General features: G+C 39.9%; 1 protein-coding gene across 4 annotated transcripts in view; it reads left to right on the top strand.

Moving 5' to 3' along the window:
• Positions 1–15,067, top strand: part of slc4a2b (solute carrier family 4 member 2b) — a 34,558-nt gene that overhangs the window by 1,580 nt on the left and 17,911 nt on the right. For 2 of the 4 annotated variants that reach the window (XM_086065488.1, XM_086065492.1), the window contains exons 2-3: positions 5,612–5,699; positions 12,279–12,433. In XM_086065488.1, the coding sequence (XP_085921614.1) occupies positions 12,392–12,433 (42 nt within the window). In that variant the 5' untranslated portion in view covers positions 5,612–5,699; positions 12,279–12,391. Of the gene's footprint in view, positions 1–3,017; positions 3,232–5,611; positions 5,700–12,278; positions 12,434–14,060; positions 14,306–15,067 lie in introns of those variants that run through there. The other 2 variants (XM_086065489.1, XM_086065490.1) reach the window with 2 other exon arrangements.

The following is a 15,067-nucleotide window of genomic DNA, read 5'->3' as shown; positions in this document are numbered from 1 at the left end:
AGATTACAAAAAATTAGGGACGTCAGGCGATTAACATTTATAATTGTAATTAATCGCATGACTTTACTCACGATTAATCACTAATTTTATATTTGTTCTAAATGTACAATAAAAAAATTCTAGGTTTTGATACTCCGGTTAACAAAAGTGGGAAAACATTTTTAAACTAATAGAAATAGCTCCAAATGAATTTTTGACGGCAATAACCGTCAATGGCAGTGAATGATTTAACATGTGTCCTTGTTTTGCCAACAGAATAATAGATTTGTGTTCATATTCCACACTTATTTGTAAGTAAATTGATGAGATTATTATTATTATTTCACCATATATATACTTTTGTGACATTTTTGTTTGCTGGTGTGCCGTGACATTTTTGTCATGAAAAATATGTGCCTTAGCTCAATAAATGTTTGAATGGACTAATATGTCAGCCCATATATGGTTGCAGTTGGGAAGCACACGTTTTTTTTTGTTTGTTTTTTTTCTTCCACACAACGATCCCGCTAATGCCTATCGATGTTGTCCAATGTCGGATACTACCTTCGAAGGGAGAAAATGGCCGACCTCCCGTTCTGAGTCAATGTCGATTACACATAAGCAAGATGGGGAAAAAAAAGGTTGTTGCAGGGGACAGTCACATGATTATTATCAGGATGGCAGTGTGAGGAAGGATGTGTCTTGCTGACTCATCCGTTTCTACGTTGACTATCGAGTCGAAGATAAGTGGAACAAATCAATGCCACTTTTAAAAAAAACGCCGTCATTCCACAATGGAATCTCAAAGCGTTAATATCTCGCTTGCTTTCAAACTCCCAAATTCCAAATTTTCTATTGTCAGGCTATCCCGAACGCGTCGTCCCTATCTGGGTTGTTCATCTTTGGATCTGTTTTCCCTGGCCTGTCAAACGTGCTCGCTCCGTGCGAACGGATTTGTCGCGAACGTCTCCTGCATTCCGGCTGGAAATGGCTTGATCATGCAGAAAACGAGACCGAGGGAGGGGGGAGGGGCGGGGGAGGGGTGAAAAATGTTTGATAATGCGGAGTTTCTGTTTGTTTTACCTCCCCTCGTCCAACGGGATTTGGCGTGGAAAGCCTTCAAGAAAATCAACTTGGGATTTAGGCCTGGTTACATGTGGAGATTGCCGAGTGATATTGCCTGCAATCCCTTTCACGTAAAGACCCTCGAGCACTTCGCGACCAGAGGATTCTCTTACTTAATTTCTTACGTTTTGCTTACCGGGAGCTCGCTGGCTTGTGTTTTCTCATGAAGGCAAATGCAGTTCTGTGAGAACTCACAAGCTGAGCAGCTTCCCGTCCGAGTTTTGTGGCCGCCACCAGAGCGCACAATAAATAGGGCTTATTGTTGACTCCGGCAATTTTCAAAGCAGGTGTGAATAGAATAACATGTTTGTCAGAAGTCGTGCTGATTCAAATGATAAATGACTTAAAAGTAGGGATGGATCGATCGGTGCCAATGTTTGGCATTTTGACGAATATCGGCATCGGCCTTTTTTTTACGAATAAAAGACGATAAAGCTGTTATCTCGCTGAGCGGCGAACGCTTGCAAACGTAGCAAATTTAGGGTTTTCATCATCAGGATTCGTAAGATGTTCACAGACAGTTTTGCTTGTCGCAAAGACATTTCGAACATATTCAGACCATTTTTCACTGTCTGCGACGAACTTTTGAAACCTTTTACGAACCCTGACGAAAACCCAAAATTAGCTACCAATGCCAATTATTGGCAATTTCATGTGCATTTGTCACTTATTAATGTATTTATTTAAATTTCCACTTAATAAAAGATGATGCTGACCCTGGAAACTCCCTACACTTTTTTTTATTTTTAAATATTAAAAAGTAAATAAGTCAAATAATAATAATAAATGAATACAATAAAATAATAATAAATAAAATTAAGAAATTATGTTGAAATTTTGGAAAACTTTATTTACAGTAGAAAACTCAGAAAGCTGTCTATTTTTGACATGTTAAAAATTAAAATAAAACGTTTTTTTTTTGTTTTTTTTTGACGCTAATATTTTCTCTTTGACTGTAAATGAATATCGGCTTGAAATTTGGGGTGCAGCGGTTTCAGATTTTGGTGTATGATTATAGTCTGAGAAAAAATCTTGGTTTTACGGTTTTTCTTATAGACATTATCAAAATCACATCAGCAGTTTTTGAAAATCTTTATTTTTAACAACAATAAATAGCTGAAAATAAATAAAAAAGTTGCTGCCTTTAAAAAAAAAAAACGAAACACAAATACTGGTTAGTAAAAAGATGAAATATTATAGATTGATTGAAAAGCTCAAATTGGCTTTAACTTAATTTTAACAAAGAGTGAAAATAACTGAATAATAAAATATAACAAAAATCATCAATTTCAATCATACTTACAGGTCAAATGTTCGTCCACAACCGTTAAACTGGCGATTTGTGCAGTTTACCCCGCATGGACACATGCAGGCATTTAGCAGCCAAATGCGTAGGCCAAGATATGTTTCTTGGGAGTACCAACATGGCGGCCCCCGCGGCTTCAAAAGTCTCGCATTTTGCGCCGCACGTGAGTTTAAACCGACGGACTGTTGTGAACGGAAACAACCGGTGTTGTTGAACGGCTGCGGTTTTAGTGGAATTAAAAGATGAGATTGTTCGTCCTCGCTTGTAGTGAGTGACTTTTACTTCAATGGTTCTCTAGAAGTTCTTGCGGTAAAAATGCCCGGTTCATTATTCGGAACTTTCCATTTCACTTGTCCGAAACAATACCCCCTTGTCCTAATCACGGGTATAAAAACGATTGAAAGTTGATTGCTTTTTTCCTTTCGAGAACAATGGGTTAGCGTTTATATTGGCTGTTATGTAAGAATTCCGTATCTCGGTCGGCCCTTAAATCCCTCCGCACCCCCGGACAGGTGCCGTCTTAGCCCCCGCCGCCAGTCCTCGGATGGTACAAAGAGGCACACAGCGATGCAGCTGTTTGCCGATCCCTTCCCGCGATCGCCGCGCTGATGCGTCGGACAGACCCGTCCCGAACCCCTCCACCGCGTTAGCCGAGACGACCGTACTCGGGGAAAAGGTCCCGCAGGGCTATTTTAGGCAAAAACACTCAGCGCTATCATCGCGCACCAGTGCCACTAAATCCCTGGAGAGATTCGTAAGCCGGGCAGCTGTCTGGGTCGGCCATCGAGGACTGGTGTCAAAGACGAGGCGTTCGGGTTCGTGTGAGTCTTCGTCACTTTCTAATAGCAAAATAATGTTAACCACGCAAAAACTGGAAAACTACTGTACGAGTTATAGCTAACTGGAATTGCTCTGAATTCTATTGCTGGTCGTATGTTTGACACTTGTTGCTAGGCAGATTTCATAACAACTTTTTAATTTTTTTGGAGACAAACACGTGTTTTTCTCGTCATGTTGTGTTGAAAGCAACCGGCAAGTATTTTATACGTCAGTTTCCCTTCAGAATCGTGATTCAATGTGAATCGGGAAGACTGCTGTGTGAAGGGGGCTGGGTATCGATTCGATTTCCATTCACAAGAGTTACAATTCGATTCGATTTTGATTATTTATTTTTTCCCGATTCACTGCACGTCAATTTGATATTGATTAATTACGGAAGCAACGTTAATTCTTCTTAAACATCAAGGACATGATAAAATCCCCACAAACATTAATATCCAAAATAAAATTTTGCGACGGTAGTAACTGGTTAAAGTAATGTTCTAATCACTTAAGTGTTACGCTAACGTTGACATCAGCAAGCATGTGATGAAAATATTTGCATAATTCTAATTATAAATTAAAAAGATTCTGAATTGTCTTAAAGTGTAACACATCAGGTCTTTCATAAATGTAAAAAAAAAAACACTTTTAAATTCATGTTAACAGTAAATTTCAAGAAAACGGTAAGATAGCCTCTAAAATTCTATTTTGTTATGAATGCAAAAAAAAAATTGTATTCATGGTTTTAAGAATTGATATCGGGCTCGAAAAGGAAAATCGATTCAATATTGATTCGATTTTTTTAATTTATTTTTTTATTTATTTTTACTTAGCCCTACTTTTTTTCGCTATTTTGCGTGATCTGCTATATTTGGCTTATAATCACTCTGTATTCCATATAAACCCTAGCAGAAAATAAAACGGCGTCATCTTCTGGATGTGTACTTCATAGTGGCCACTGTGTGTCGTGTTTAACGGTGTGCCAGGGTTAAGACAATGTTGTCCATCCTCAGCGCACCCATGAGGTCACGCACCTCGTTTTGTCTCGGCCCTGGATGCTATTTTCAGCAACCCGTTGGAAGGAGGAAATCCCCACACGACATATTTAGCTGTCTATGTATTTTTTTTCCTCTCCCCTCCCGTCCCCGCAAGACATTCATGTGACTCCACGGTGAGCCCTCGTCCCCGCGGACAAACAATTCCGTCTTGCACACACACAGAACCTCCTCCAGGGTTTGGTTATTCCGTCTCAAATAAGCTGATGTGGAATGCGCGGCTTGATTGTTTGGCAAAGGGGTTGTAGCGACTTGTTTAGCTCACAGGACCTTCTTTGTTCCCCCAATACAATTAATCCTGTGGCTTTTGTGACTTTTAGGTGGGATTCTCTGTGTAATGGTTTTGTTGTTTTGGTACTATGTGACAAAATGGATGCTAGTGCGCCATTGTATGGTGATATAACAATACTCACTGGCATATATTATTTATCCTCTGCAAAACACACACACTAATATACTGTATGCAGCTTACTGAGTCACTTACAGTTAGGGCTGCTCGATTATGAAGAAAATATTAATCATGATTATTTTGGTAATAATTGAAATCACAATTATTTTTTGGTACAAAACAAGAAAATTATGAAATGTAAAAATTATTAAGACAAAATAAAATTATTTGGAACATTATAATTACGCAAAGTTCCTTTTGGAGGAAACAACATTTCTTAAACTAGTTATTAAAAAAAAAAGAAGGTGCAAATGTATAAATTTAAACAACTCAAATTTAGTATTAATAATCACATTTTTTTTTTTTACGATTATGCTGATTTCTTAATTGTGGAGTGTAATTGAAGTCGCGATTGAATTTTCGATTCATTGCCTATTACCATCCCGACTTACAGTAATTTTGAAACTCTTCTTTGAGTCTGCATGGCTGTATTTCACTACCCCCTGGTGGCTAAAACACAGACTAGAAGGAGCCACAATTGCTTTAAAACATACATTTTATCACTTCATAAATTCTACATTTGTAAAGTGGCTGTACGTTCGGGCAAGCTGATAATTTTAGACACCCTAAAAGTTCCACATATGAATCACTGGGAGAACTGACTGACCACTTTTGAGGCAGAGGTGTGTGTGTGCGCGCATGTGTGTGCGTGTGCGTGTGTGTGAGTCATTGTTGAATAGGCCCTTCAGTCACATGGCTACTTGTCAGCAGCCTCCGGTAGGAAACTTAATCCCGCCGACCGAGGCAGCCGCTATCAGTCCGAGAGGTTGGACGCTCGCGCCACATCGCCTAACTTCTGTCTTGTCTTTTCCTCTCTCTCTCTCTCTCTCTCTCTCTCTCTTGTGTCTATTTGCCTTCTTGCTGCACTCTGACCAGGAGCGTCTCGTCCCTCCGCCTGCCTGCAGAGTTCACAGTTGCACTACTACCATGTCTGCGGTGGCTTCTCTGCATTAAGCAAAGCAAGGTACGGACGGACGGATCATAGTCAGTTTGCTTTTTGTGTTTTCTGGAAAATATAAATAGATGGTTTTTTAAAATATTGAATGAGCCTCTAGCAAATGTTTGATGTCACTTGATAGTAACAAAAAAAAAAAAAAAACAATCATGGAAATAACAGGAAAATTTAGGTTTTTTTCCAAACTGTTCCTTCATGTCATCCTTGTACGGCGCAACAGCACACCTTTGATTTCTACAATAACAAAAAAGTGTTAAAATGTTAAGTCATTCCTTCAAAAACATGCATTGATCTGGCATCTGCGATAAAGGCTAAACTATTTATTTGCTTTCTTGCTCTACTGATTGACGTGGCAGTTTATAAACAGGCTTTATTGAAAATCTGCCGTAAGGAATGTATGTACAAAAAAAAAAATGTTTTGGGGCTTTTCAATAACAGTTCCAGGCTGTGTCTATCCTTGTCGGCGTTCCTCTCTCGCCCACTTTTTTCGACATCATCTTTCGCCAGCGATAGTAGTCGCTCTGATAAAACATAAGGCCACAATGTGGTGGCTCCCCGGGACGGATGCTATCATGGCAAGTATGCGCTGTATCTGGGGTAAAACTGCAGAATGACTCGCAGGCTTTTTAAAAAAAAAAAAGAAGAAAAAAAAGAAGTGCTTGTCATTGTCGAAGATTTTGTAAGTGCAAGCACGTACGGTGGAAACCCCAAAGTCAAACGCAAGGAAAAGGGGGGCAGTCAGTCCGATCAACTCCGATGCAGATTTCAAATCATTTTCTTTGCCTTTTTTTTTTAGTAATGGATTAAGTGTCAGTTTTGAGGTTTAGACATAATCATTTGAGCTAATCTGTACCTGCATGCTTTAATTTGTGTGGTTTTTTTTAGTGTGTCAGGTGACCATGGCGGTCAATCGTGTTTTTTTTGTTTTATATATATATATATATATATATATATATATATATATATTTTTTTTTTAATATAAGTATAAAATGAGACTAAGAATAACTGAGCTAGTGGCATAGCACAAAGGTGCACACCCTCAGTTCAGAATTAACCAAACGCATCCAAACTCATGAAAAATGGCAGTCAGGACAAATCCCCAAATAAAGTGCTAGTTGGCTTTTCCTGTTATTTTTGCAGTCACAGAGATCTTCCACAGCAGCAGCAGAATGAGCTCATTGTTCAACGATATTAGTCTGGGAGAAGGGTACAAAATAATTTCCAAGGTATTAAATATACACAGTAAAGACAGTAATTGAGAGGACAAAATATGGCACAAAATATGGCACAAAAATAGATTGAAAATTGAAAAAAACATTACAGCAACATTCAAGGAGCTCCAGGAATTTATGGCAAGTATTGGCTTTTTAGTACAAGTGAGAACAATCTCCCGCTTTTCATCATATGTCTGGGCTACGGGGTCGGGTAAAAGAAATCAGCCAAACCTAGCTACATTTTGTAAAAACACACTTGCAAAAACACATCTGGAATTTGGAAATTTTGCCTCCTACTCCCAAGAGGTACCGGTATGTTAGGTGCAAACAAAAACACTGCTCATCACCAAAAGACCCTCACGTCTACAGTGAAGCATACTATTCGCAACAACATCATGCTTTAGGGTTGTTTTTATTCAACTGAAACTGGGGCCTTTGACCAGGCATATGGAATTATGAACAGTTTTCCACGTAGCAGTCAATGTTAGCACAAAACCTTCATGAGTCTGAAAGAAAGCCAAAAGAAGAGCCGAACTTGACGGGTTAATCGGAGGTGCCTTGAAAAATGGCAGGTGTGTGCTGCCTCCTGTTTATCATGAGTTTTAACGTGATTGGTTAAATTTGAACACAACCGCATCTGCCGTTGTAAGGTGTGCACACTTACGCAACCACTAAATTGTTTAATTTTACTTGCGCTCTTAACTCATTCACTCGCAGCCATGTTCACTGAAGCAACCCCCTTTGCTCCCGGCTGTTTTACTGGATTTGGACTGATTTTTGCAAGGCCCACAGAATATTGTGTTCTATTGCTGTAAAAACATGGAACCTACCAAAAGAAAGAGTCTCTTTCCGTTTTGCAGCAATTAGCATTAGAATATAGCTAAGTTTCCATCATTATTCACAAATCTATTTCGAAATGTGAGTAATGAGCTTTTTTTCAACACGGGCCCTGGTTGATCTCTTATATTCTGCTGCCACCTGCTGGCCGTTTGTGTAATAACGACCATTTCTTTAACCGTTCTTTGCAGTTGAGAGGCTGCATCAAAGCCTTCTGTATGCTCTAGCATAAAAAACGTATAAATACGTCTTTGGGACACTTTTATTTTTTTAAATAGATCGTATTTATACGTCTTTAAGAGCTTTTTTTTTTATTGAGTTGTACAGGTTACATGTCACATTAAATGTGTAAAGGTTTTGGAAAAACGTGGCATTTGAACAGGGGTGTGTAGACTTTTTATAGCCACACTGTACATGCCAGAGTTTGGCAGCCGCATCTACTGTAATGCTCATGTATCGCTCAGCCCTCCCCGCATAAAGCACCTATAGAAGGCTATAGCGGCAGGAATTTATTTGGTGTATTTTTACGCCATGGGAGAGATCAGTCAAGCGTCAATCATAATTCACAACAACGAGATGCGCAACGCTTCTATTCTTAGTCGATGACGGTGCGATGTTTTCAGACTTGAGAATGATTGCAGGGAAGCACCAAATTTGGCACAGCACGGAGAAGAGTGTTGTTAACAACTCTGTCAAATTTTTGAATGATTATAAAAGAATCACGGCTGTAAAATGGATACTAGCATCTTAGCCACCAGCTAGCTCGCAAGCTAGCTGGCTTGTAGGGCTCAGGTAGTTGGTTACCTATCACAACTCATCTGTTTTCTGAGTTTGGTCATGTGACATTCGCAAGCTGAGCCGTGATTGGTCATTACCTGAGCCCTGAGCAGCTGTGATGTAATTTTTGGTCGATAGCAAGTGGCAAAATGGCCGCCCTTTTGAGATGGATAAAACCGGGTGGATTTTACTGCTGATAATTTTTTAGAGCAGGTTTGTTAGTTGTTATTAGTTTTATGAAATTTATTAGTTTTACTTGATAGTTTAGTTTTTATTAGTTTTATTATTTTTGGTTTTTCGTAAAAATATATGTTTTTTTGTCAAGTGCAAGACAAAAAAAGTCACTAAGCATTGTGTAAGAAACAAAAGTCAACTACAAATCTCAAATCACTGTTTGACCTTCCTTCTTCTACTGAAATAAATGCATTTTAAAGTAATCACCGACAGCTCATATATGATATGAATTGACAAAGATAAAAATGAAGGGAATTTTTGCTGTAATTGTAATTAGAATAGTTTTTTAAGCATTTTATTTTATTTACTTCTTTTTTTATTTATTTTTATTTATTCTGCAAAAATATTTTCTCAATTTTAGCCTGAATTAACGATAAAACATTCGTTGACTACTGATAACCTTGATAAAGTGGGTGAGGGCCGACTTGCGCTAGAGGCGTATTTTAACCACGCCCCCCCAAAAATGCAAAACGGAAATTGAAGGAAAAAAAATAGTTTCATTTTAATAGGACATAGTTCTCAGTCGTCAAACATATTTTCTTCAAACGTAATATATTATTGAAACAAATCTCTGAAATCACTTTTCAGGGTGTTTAAAATATTCTGTAGTATATTTATTATGGACTTGGTTTCATTGTCCCAACATTCTGTCACCCATTGGTCGCCCTTGCTCTGAAGTGAAAAATTGAATTATCCCATGAGGTCAAAAGGTGGGTGTTGTAACGCATTAGCTTAGCAGGCACATACAATTTTTTTTTTTTAAACAAGACTGCCCCCCCCCCCAAAAAAAAAAAGTCCTGTTGTCACCCTTATTCCCTTCCAGTTGTCCCAAAACTCCACATGCACATATTTGACACAGTGACCGAAGTGCAAGGCGCAGCAGGACTTTTGAGAGGGAAGCTGTTAAGAGGACATGATGACGCTGTACCGCTCTCTTATCCTCGCTTCCTCTTGCGCACTCAGCATTCATCCACTTCTTTTTCGGCAGAGTCAGCTGTTACATAAGGCGCCGGCGGTTCCTTTTTGGTGGCGAACGACGAAAAAAGACAATCGAGGTCCAGGTGTCGTCCACAATAAGACAATTATTGCTGCCTTAGCAGCAGTGTTATTATGCACTTTCTCTCATGGTAGGTGGGCTGCCGGTTCCCATAGTCCAGCTCCAGATCCCAGCGTTCTGTAACCTTATCCCTGTGCCTCGACTACACTGGCCGGGGTGTTCGTTTACTGGGAAAATCAAGCGTGTATAGCGGGGGTGAATGACTCCGTTATCACCATTAGTCCAAGCGGGGTTTAATAATTGAAGGTATTGTAAAGGCTTTTTTTTTGTTTTTTTGTTTTTTTTGCTTGTACATGACATTGGATTGTCGTGATGTTTGAACATACTGCCGCACTTGAAAGTTATATTGCTGCATTGGGTACAAAGGACTTGTTGTTGTATGCCAAGGAACCCCTGAATTAAAAAAAAATAAAAATAAAATAAAAAAAAGCTTTTGGCTAGTGGATATTTAGAGAGATATCAAAATGGCATGACGTGAATTTCAGGACGGTATGAAAACAAAACTAGCGCTGTTGTAACACAAACCTCTCCAAGATTAATAGAAGTGTTTTAATAGCCTTATAGTTGCGACTGTTTACATTGTTACTGTAGTACTTGTATGTCTTGTTAATTTCCTTAAAAAATAAAAATAAAAATATTTAAGTTATGGGAAAACAAGTGACAAGCCATCATTGGGCATTTTTTAAATTAATAAATATGTTTATTTATTTTATTTATTTTATTTATTTATTTATTTATTTATTTATTTATTTATTTATTTATTTATTTGTTTTTGGGACACAAGCAAACATTCAGATACGGACACTAAATGATGACAGACAATAAGAGCCAGACTCAATTCACTTCACAGGAAGCAGTAGGTTAGTGAACTTAAAAAAATAATAAAAATTATTTGCGCTATGCTTAATGCCGGTAGTACCAGTCGGAATTTACTGTCAAGTTAAGCATAACACAAAGACAATTACATGTGTATTTAAAACAATCCACAAAATTTTGTCCTATGGTCGTCTGCTAGCTTAATGCTAACATGCAATGCAAAACGCCATAAAAGCGTAAACGATAACACATAGAGTAAACAAAACAATAGCATGTTTATATTTATTATTATTATTATTATTATGTATATTTAAGTACAAACTGCACAGCCCCACATTTAGACAGCTAATATGCACGGGCATATATTCTTTATCTTCTACGAAAAACGACTGCAGCTTAGTGAGTCAGTTGTGAAATTCTTTGCATGTCTGTATTATACTGCCCCCTGATGACCAAGGTATGTACACACTAGTAACTTAAGCTTTATAAATCAAAAGCATTAATTTTCACATTTGATTCTATACCTCATGAACCAAGCCCAAAGAAAATTTGGCATTTTTGGTATACAGTTACAGCCTTAGTAGAAATCTTTGTCAACAAGGTCACTGATATGACCCCACTTCATCATCACCTTCTTTGATATCCGCTGTCAAACAGCTCGCTCGCAATTGGCGACACGTGACTCTTCGGTTAACCTTTAAATAGTCCCACACGTACGGCTATAATCATTCGAAACCACATGTCCGTCATGATGAATGTAAAATAGCCATCAGAAGGCGAGCGGAGGTTAGCCGAAAGCATGCGCCGCCGCCGCCGCCGCCGCCGCCGCCGCCGCCGCCGCTTATCGAAAGGGTCTCCCTTGCACAGTAGTAGTCCACGCCGGTATCAGGCTCTTATCTGGCTAATGGTTAATGACCTTGGAATGGCGGCAAAGACGTCCCTCGGGGCCCGGAAATGAGAGTCATAAATAATCTTGAGAGTGTGTTTACTGTCCAAGAAAGGCAACTGTAATTATGGAGATGAGAGTGCTATTGTTATTGACAAAGATCATCTATTTGGTATTTGGCAGACTACTTCCCGGTTCACAAAGTTTGATGGGTGGCGACATTTATGGCTACTTCAATGGACGCCACTGACAAAGTGACAATAAATTCCCGAGTCAAGCTCATCCCTAAAATGTCGCGATAACCGCAGTGGTTGTTGCCCAACCTTAGAACGATGACATCGCATCCACGTGGGGATTTTCATGCACTTTTTTTATTTCCAGCGCAACATGAAATTCTTATGACGATTTTGTGCTGACAATGAGCCTTTTCGCAGCGTGTTTGAAAACGCCGTTGCTTTTATTGCGCGGCTGCAGACTGACTGTAATTATGCACAATTATAGGGGACAAAAGGTCAGCGGGGCGAGTTACACATTATACAGTTTTCATCGCTGATATTTTTGTTAGCTCTTGTCGCCCATTCATGTGGCTCCTTATTTTAAAGTTACATTACTGGTCTTTTACCTTCACAATCACCTTATCAAATGACCCCGTATTATCGGTTTTATGGTTATTCGTCAACATTTATGGCAAGCTCTCACAAGCCACCCAAAAACGGCAATGGGGGGGGCAGATCTGAATCATCCTGACTCTCTGTCTGTGCTTCCAGGTTATGCTGCCCAAAAGTTGCCTGAGTCCCAGCGAGAAAGAGAAGGGCTAACCACGCCGCAAACCCGTACGGCCCCAGCAGCTTTTCCCGGAGCTTGTCCGCCAAGCAGAGACATGAGCAACAACCACAGCGCTCCCAAGCAGGTCACGGATGGCGTAAGTCGGCACGGAAAACGTACCTTTTGCGCCGGCGTTAGATAAAACGTAGCCCTAAAAAAAAAAACGTGTCAAGCGCAACTGAATCCTCTCGGACATGCGCTGTCCCAGTCTTTTCTGGAAGGCTTGAAATAATTCCCGGACCAGATCGGGAGTTGCGTTACAGCAGCTTGCCCGGGATTTCTCCGCTGGACGAGACGGTCCAAGCCCTGGAGCGCTGCTGGTTCTCGGCCAAAACAAGCAGCATTCCTCTGCCGCATGGAGAGGTCCTCCACATGGGTGATTAAGATCCCTTAGCAGGACGTATCGCACAGGTTTTTAAAGGGGACATTTTTTCCCATGCGTATTCCAAGAATGGTAATTTATGATTAAGGCATCCCGGGAATCTTAGTGTAACCATTTCTGTCTGACCTTATACCCAGTTTTCTTCATCCTGAGCTCATCTTTTTTTTTTTTTTTTTTTTTTCTGGCTCAAGGTTATCATATACAGGAGGAGACAGGAAATAGTTTATTGCATTTGTGCTCCGGTGAATAGACTGTGACAAATGTCTAGAGAATGTCTTCACTGTAAGAAATGTAGGAAATTCCTGCCTTCATTTTCCCGCATCTGTTTCATGCTTAATCGTCGTGCCCATTTGAAATAGAACCCCCCCCCCCCCCCCCCCCACACACACACACACACACACAACGTGACCCCCCCACAAGGAGCCATTGCTACTTCTGGGAACTGGAATCTTTTGCTGTTTGCTGTCAGCTGCCCTAACAGATAGAGCAAATATGTTCAAATAAATATGCGGATATGTGTGAATATTTCTAGTTTGAGTTCTCGAGAAAAAAACTTAGGTCGGATTTACTATGTAGAGAGAAGAAAACCTGTGTCTATCTGCAACATAATAATTAGGCAATAAAAAATAAATAAATTGCGGCAGTAAAAAAGGACGCGATTGTGCTATCAAGCATAACAATAATGATAATAAAGCTGCAAGCATCACTGAACGAGTGAACGGGCCCTCGCACCCGCCTTGCTCGTGGCAAATCCTTAAAATGACCACCAAATTTTGGTGCCGTGCTCCGCCCACTTGACATGCGTCACATGACGATCTGTCTTGTTTCCAATGTAGGTGTATTTGCTGAAAGGAAGGGAGGGAGGGAAGGAAAGAAGGAATCCCCAGTAGGAATTTGCCCAAAATGGCTGCTTCATCCCAGTGTAGCTGACCTTTTATTTATTTATTTTTTAAGATTAAGAAGGCCTCAATTGAATGCCATTTCCTTATTTAAAAACTTCCTCCAATATTTACGATGCCGGACAGTCCACTGGAGTGCAATTTCATTTCCTCCGAGTCCACTGTAAAAAAAAAAATGCCGCATACGTGCCATAAAAGCAGCTGATATCGATACGTTAGCTTGAATGCGCGTGGGCCGCAGTGTGTCACACTTGCTAGCAGGAAGTGTGGTGGTAAGAAGCTCACTAAAGAAATATCAAAAAGAAAAAAAAAAAAGCTTTGTTTGCACTGTGGAGCTTCCTGCGTCCTCATTGGCTGCTTTCTCAGCTCCAGCCGAGTTAATTATTACAACCGGACAACGACTGCACAAGGGGAGAGTTCTGATGAAGCGTCTTTTGGATATTCAGGGTTGAGGCTTGAGTCATGTCGTCCTCCTTCCCTGAAGAGCTGCTGCTGTGGTCATGTGACCAGGGCTAACTGGAATGAGAAACGTGGTGCGGCTGGAAAGAGAATATCTCCCTTGAGTGACTTCTTTTTTTTTTTTTTTTTTTTTTTTTCCCATAAAGGCAATTCTAGCTATCAGTGTGTTTTTAAAGTAGTGGCAGTCCTCTCGCAAATCGCCTCCATGGACTATCTGTACTCATTCAAGGTGAGTTTGGCATTTCAGCCGTATTTCCCACAGGCCAAAAGGAAACCGAATTCCTGAGATAATCGTCGTAACCTCACGACCGCAGCGGTTGTGGTAGTTTAGTCCCTCGTGTCTGTTTTTGCAAAGAGGTCAGGGTTGCACAAATAAGAGCCAGGAGGGATTCGTGTTTCCCGCGACAAGTCCCTGTTAGCCATTGCTCTCAAGGAATACTGCAGTTTGTTAGTTTTACTACAGAATTCGATTGTTTTCGTTTTAAATTGTTGGCGTAGGTTTTCCCGTATAGATGGATATTCTTCAAAACATTGAAATGAAAGCCATCATACTTGCTGAGACGCTATGAATTTTTCTTCTGGCCATCCAATCAGAAGACAAAAAATGCTGTCGTTATCAAGGGACAGCTCACTGGCCCTGAGAGGATGAATTTGAAATGTTCAAAAACAGACCTATTGCTAGTATAGTTTAAATTACATTGACAGGCACTGCTGAATCGGAAGGCCCCCCGGACAGATGAGACTGACATGGCAACAAAGAAGCTAGCATCTGATTGGAGCAAAAAAAAAAAAAAAGATTATCTTTTTGCCGAGAGATGTAACGATATCCAAACGTCACGATATGATAATTATCACATTGGCGATATAAATTAAACTCAAGATATGATAAAAAAAATCATATTGCGACAGCCCATACAACCTCGCCCCCCCCCGCCCCGAATATTGTGTTTTTTTTACATAAAAGTAACTAAGTAAGTGAGTGACTAAGACA

This window comes from Leptonotus elevatus, chromosome 21, assembly GCF_054856555.1.
Source record: "Leptonotus elevatus isolate MCC_2025b chromosome 21, RoL_Lele_1.0, whole genome shotgun sequence".
Lineage (NCBI taxonomy): Eukaryota > Metazoa > Chordata > Actinopteri > Syngnathiformes > Syngnathidae > Leptonotus > Leptonotus elevatus.
This window is presented reverse-complemented; position numbering and strand designations above follow the sequence as displayed.